At 49.9% G+C, this 6,045-nt stretch overlaps 1 protein-coding gene across 2 annotated transcripts; it reads right to left on the reverse strand.

Moving 5' to 3' along the window:
• Positions 1-3,077: 3,077 nt before the first annotated feature.
• ADM (adrenomedullin) lies at positions 3,078-4,424 on the reverse strand. Of its 2 annotated transcripts, XM_086613911.1 has the most exons (4): positions 4,327-4,424; positions 3,900-4,040; positions 3,602-3,604; positions 3,078-3,384 (listed from the first exon to the last, which is right to left on the reverse strand). In XM_086613911.1, exons 1-4 carry the CDS (start codon positions 4,422-4,424, stop codon positions 3,078-3,080), a joined length of 549 nt encoding a protein of 182 aa, XP_086470037.1. The 2 variants fall into 2 exon arrangements, with proteins under 2 accessions (XP_086470037.1, XP_086470039.1); XM_086613913.1 differs by lacking the exon at positions 3,602-3,604.
• Positions 4,425-6,045: the final 1,621 nt, after the last annotated feature.

Below are 6,045 nucleotides of genomic sequence, written 5' to 3' on the forward strand. Positions count from 1 at the left end.
ATGGATTTCAATTACTGTTTAAAGGTTAGTGCCCAACATTTTGCTTTGTAGGATGTTTGTAGTGCAAAGATGCTTAGCCGACGTTATTCAGTAATGTCTCCTGCATGGGCAAGAGGAAGAGCTTGGTCTTAATGCTTTAAAGATTTTTGAAGGATAGAGTGAATTAAAACAAACAAAAAAAAAATTCTTTAGTTGTTGTCTATTGCAACAAATAGGGAGTTTGCTTCTCCCTACAAGCGCAGCAGGTGATGCTCTTGATCCCTCCAAATGGAAATTGCACTTACTAAGCTCCAGTAAGGTCAGAATTATGCCATCCAGCACCATCTTGCTGTTTTAGCCCTGTCTGGTTAGTCCAAGGATCTTCAGCTTTGAGTGAAGTGTTTGCTATTAGTGAAAGGGAAAGGAGGTAAGAAAAGGTATTTTAAGTAGGGATTGGGTTTTGGCAGTAAATGAAGAAAGTTCAACACAACAAAAGTAGCTAGTTGGCAAGTACATACTTAACCACACTGCAGCCCAATCCAGGCTTATGTCCCACGTTTAGATGACAAAGATGCTGGCTGTGTAGCCCATAAGTAAAACATTGTAGCTATTAAATTATATGCTTCTGTTGAAGTAATTTTGGTTGTGCTATGTTCTTTAAGTAGGATCACACTTTCACCTACACATTGTAATTTCCCACTGCAAGCACCCCAAACTTACAAGCAGCAACTATTCTAATGTCAAGATCTTTCATGATTTGAGAATGGTCATTTGCTTCTTTCTCAGCTGGCAGCTATAATCTGCACTGAAGATCATGTACTTGCTGTCATCCCTTACATCTTGCAAAACCTGAATCAAAAAGGCCATCAGCAGTAGAGAGCTAAATTGTCTTCCAGCTATTAAGAAACAGATGATAATTAAAACTGGCAAGTGTCAATATAGATGCATTAAAAAAAAAAAAAAACACAACAATATTTCAAGCAGAAAATTCAGCTCAAGATTCAAAAATTCTTAGTTGAAAATGTTTAGGAAAGTAACTAAAATAGGCAATTCTGAGAAAAACTTCAAACTTTGGGGAGAAAAATCGTTATAAATATATGCCAGGTATCTAGGGAATTGGATTCCTACCCAAGCTTTTTTGTAGCAGTATCTCTGGAAAGTCGTCATTGCCAGTACTTTTGATTTTTTTCTTGTAAATTTATGTTCCTTAGTCATTCCGTATTAGGTAAAAAAAATATGCCCACTTGATTTATTCTAGCAGCATTTAATGCTACTGTTTCCCAGTCCTCTCCTGTGTGTGATAACTATGTTCAGAGATACTGTAAAATAGGGGAAATTGTATGTTTACTCAGGATGTTATCCAAGTACACTTTTTAGGTTTTCTTTGAGTGCAAAGAATAGACACCAATAGATGGTGCTGTTGGTGCATTAATAAGGTTCAGTTTCACATTTGTTTTCTGGTCTGTGGTTGGAATTTGGGTATTTAAAAAAAAAAAAAAAAAAGGAACAAAACAACAAAATCCCTAATGCTAAGGTTTTATCCAAGATGTTCTGCCCACACTGAACTGGTCACCATTTAACCTGAACTGTGGCCCAGGAAATCCTTCAACATAAATAACCTTGGAAGCTGCCATGACCATTTTTGGAACGTGCTCGCTCAATAAATCTGTTACTTTGTTGTGCAATGTTGAAGTGTGCAGTTGTTTCCCTGATTAATTAGGGCAAAAAATAAACTTGCACGATTAATCCAAGCTGTGACACGTTTCAGCTCTGGCTGGAACATGTGGGTAGAAAAGGCCTTAGAGCTTTCTAAACAGATCTGCCCTGGGATTTGAGATGCATTCTTGCTTTCGAGTTTACTTGATTTGACGAGATAAGGTGGAAGCTAACAAAGTGTGTAACTGAAGAGTTTTAGTCTGTCACAGAACTGCCACGCTGGGATAGTAAGGGTAGGACTGAACACGGTAAGAAGTCATTCATCTTGACCACCTGCCCCCACTAAAGACAACATAACAAAACTGGTTTATGTATTAGTGTTTATTTTATTTCACATATTACCCATGGAGAACAGCTGATACATTCTCTACATCTTTCACCAGTCTAGAATGCAAGATAAAAAAAAAACGGTATGGAAAAAGAGTTAAACGTTTGACATTCACGATATGAAAAATAGAGGGATACAATGTTTTAAAATGCCCTTATGCAATATATATATATATATAAAACGTATAAAAATAAAATATATTTTCCAAAAAAAAAGATACAAACAGGACATGACACAGGACAATCTTAAATATCGATACGTATCTCATGATCCACACACACACCGCACTTATAATTAACAAAAACCACGTACAATTGCACTTTTCCTCTCTGTGACGTTCAAGTATATCGCAGTCCCCGCAGGGACCAGTGAGTGTTCGATTCCCCTGCGCGAGCAGATAACGCAGAGGGCAGAGCAGATGGGGGCGACCCGTCCTCGCCGGGGCCCGAACGCGGCCCCTCGAACACGCGGGGTGACCCGGGGGTGCCGCGCAGGCGCCCGCCGGCGGGGCGGGTCCCCTCGGCCGCGGCGCTCCCCTGAGCATCCCCTCCTCGGGGCAGACGGGGCCGGGGCAGCTCCGAGCGCAGCCCGCCGGCAGGCAAGGCCCGGCCCCCGCTCCGGGGGCAGCGGCGGGGCAGCGGGCGACATGTTGGCCGGCGGGGCAGGGGCGGGCCGGGCGCCTTCCAGTCCCAGGCGGCGGCGGAAGCGGGCGCCGGCGCTGCCTCTCCCGGGGAGGGTAAAGTCAGTGACCGCCCCGCCGCTGCGGCGGGCGGGGGGAGCAGCTCCTGCGTGTCCCCAGCGGGACGCGGCCTTCACGGCTTCTCCACGGGGGGCGGGGGTCACGGCACCGGCCGCCCCCCGCCCTGCCGGGCCCTGGCAGCGCGGCCCGCCGCTCCGCCGCGCCCGGCCCAGGGAGGGCGCGCCGGGGTCCCGCCCGGACGGGCGCTTCTCCACGAATCCTGGCGGCGGCTGGCTTCCGAGCGGCGGCGGACCTCGGGAGCGTCCGTGCCTCAGTCCATCCATCCGAGACGTCCTCGGCCGGGCAGCGCGGCGCTCAGACTCCGAGGACGGAGGCGAGGGGCTGCGCCCGCCGCGTCAGGGGGCGCCGCCCGGTACGGGGGGAGCGCGTCGGGCTGCGGTTCTCGGGCAGGGAGCGCCGTCTGCGGCCGTAGCCCCGGGGGCTGATCTTGCTGACGGGGGCGGCGTCGTCCTTATCCTTGTCGGTCAGCTGGTAGATCTGGTGGGCCAGCTTCTGCACAGTGCATGTCCCGAACCGGCACCCCGTGCGGATGGCTTGGAAGTGGTGGAAGCTGTTAATGCTCTGGCGATAGCGCTTGACGCGGATGTGAGCATCCTCCCAGCTGCGAGGCAGGAAGAGAGAGAGCGGGCGTGAGAAAAGCGCAGTGGGGCCCCGGAGAAGAGGACCCTGTGGGCCCAGGGCGAGGAGGGCAGGGACCCCCCAGGCTGGAGGCTGGCCCGTCCCGGCGATGCAAAACTCCCACCACCACCCCCCGCCATCCCTCGGGTCTGCCCTCCGCCGAGCGGCGGGAGAGGAGCGATCTGGCCGCAGAGCAGAACTTGCTGCCGGTGGGAGGAGGGCCCCGCCGTTTTATGGCTGTTACTTTATCTATGGATCCAGAGCTCAAGTTACTATTTATATTTGACTTTCACAGTAAAGGCGCTGCTATCTCCCGCCAGCTAAAGAGCGAGGGGAAGGGAGGCTGCTTTCAGTGCCATGTGCAGCCCGGGCAGGACCTGTCTGCGGGGCTTGGGGGATCTAAAGCAAGAATAAGTCTAAACACACAGAAACGAGGGGACTCTGAAACTTTCCACTGCCTCGAGCAAGTGCCCGAGCCCAGCAGGGGCTGGAATTTACCTGGGATGCGAGACTCGGGGATCCTCCTTCACGTCCTGGGTCCGTACGAGCGACTGCACGTCGGCGGCTGCTCCCAGCCCTCGGAGCGCGCCCGAAGGCTTCACGTCCCGCTTGGCTCGGCTCAGTGCCCATTTCGTCCATCTGAAAGGAGCGCAAGGGAAGAGGACAGCCTGTTAGCGCAAGCCTGCAGGGCGGGAGCCAAACCAAATAGATTGGAGGGGCGATAATCTCTGCCAGCACCGAGATTTTTTTTTTATATATATATATATATTTCCTGGAGGGGCACGAGGCCTTTTAGGAGCTGTGCAATTCCCGCAGGGAATCCAGTCCCTCTGATCACGGCTGGAGCCCGGCGCGGGGGCGCGGAGGCTCCGCAGCTCCGGGAGCGGGGCTGGGCGCTGGCAGGAGGGCGCGCTCCGATACTCACTTTCTTTTGAACTCTGTCGCTACGTCCACCCTTGCAGCATCCACCCCGAAGAAGGTCACAGAGCCGAGATAGAGCAGGGCTACGTGAACTAGTTTCATTCTGGCTGGGCTCCTGGTGGAGGGAAAAGAGACGAACTGTAAGCATGGTCGTTAATAAAACGTCAAGTAAATGCTGTCCTTTATTTCTGGTGATTCCAGAGAGCTCCTTCCCTCGGAGAGCCCCAGGGCTACCGGGGACTTTGTGTGCGATATGAACCAGAAGCTAATATTTGCTCAGCAACTTATCACAGAGTAAATAACAGAGCCTCCAAAGTTTACGTTTGTCGAGAGTTCTACTTGCAGAGGCGGCAGAAAACCAGCAGGATTTCTAGAATACCCCCAGCGGCTTCCACTAGCAAACCCGTGAGATTAGAGAGAGCTTGGCTATCAGACTCATCGTTTCCAAACTCCAGCAAGTGTTTTGCTGCCTGGAAGTTTATCCCCGATAGCTCATCTTTCCACCGAACACGCAGAACCAGCTAGTTCTGGATCTTATGCTGCAAAGTGCAGCTGATGCCAAGAGCCAGTGCAGGGCTCCGCAGCGTAACTCCAAGCTCTTCAAAACAGTCCAGATTTAGCAGTTTTACTTCCTCATCACCTCCCCTGCATCTTTTGTTGCTGTTGAGGGAAGGAAAAGAAATAGTTCTTACCTGACAGTGAAGGTAATCCACTGAGACAAATGTTCTTGTAGTAGCGATCCGAACTTGGAGGGTTTCCTGAGGAGCGTTAACTCCTCCTTTGTGTGTCTGAAGTCAACTGCCGAGCTCGCTCGGCCCGGCCCTTTATCCCCTTCATAGAGCAGCGGGGGGGCGGGGGGGGGCGGGGGGGAGGAGAGTGGGCGTGGCTAAGCGACATCCCAGACACTTCCAGCGCAGGCTGGGGGCAACACATACTAGGGGAAAAATAAGAGGATTATTGGAAATTATCTTAAACAACCCCTTCGGTATTTGTTAATTATAACGATAGCTTTTAGGTGTGGATTCCGAGCCGTGGCATAACTTGCAAAATCTGATAAGCCCCTCAGTCCGTTTTACTGGGGAGGGACTTTTAAACTGCTGAGATATAATTATGTTTACACGGTCTGTAGCATAATTTCTCATTCGAGGCATTTTAACTTCAGGTGGGTGGAAGCATGGGAATAGAAACTAGACCCGATCAATTTCAAAATCCATGCAAATCCAACAAATCCCAAAGTTCCAAAATAAACCCATATTTGGACAACGTGAATTACAATGACTAACCGTAATGAACGCCAGCCTTCTTTACATAAGTAAGGAGGTGACAAATCAGACATCATTCATATTTATGACTCACTTGAGTGCATTTTTTATCTAATAAAATGTGTTTGATTTACTTGATCGATTCAAACAATCACAATTTAAATGGGTTTGGAAGACGAAGGTTAGAACACATTTCCGTACCTTAGAACAAAGGACGCAGTATTGCTTGGGCAAACATAGGGTCACTGAAGCACTTGGGGTTTTGGACGCCAGGGAAGACTTGCCGTGCGTCGTTTTATCCCCAACCCGCAAACCTTCAGGATTGAAGGTGCAAGATCAAGGTCTCTAACCGCATTCTCCCGGCGGCAAGCAGCAAAACCTTAATCTGCCCACCTTTTTGGTTTTTTTTTTACAGTCTTTAACATCTTTGCTCCGTGACGCCTCAGAAATGCAGAGGTCCG

Source organism: Tauraco erythrolophus, chromosome 6 (assembly GCF_009769465.1).
Source record: "Tauraco erythrolophus isolate bTauEry1 chromosome 6, bTauEry1.pri, whole genome shotgun sequence".
NCBI classification, from domain to species: domain Eukaryota; kingdom Metazoa; phylum Chordata; class Aves; order Musophagiformes; family Musophagidae; genus Tauraco; species Tauraco erythrolophus.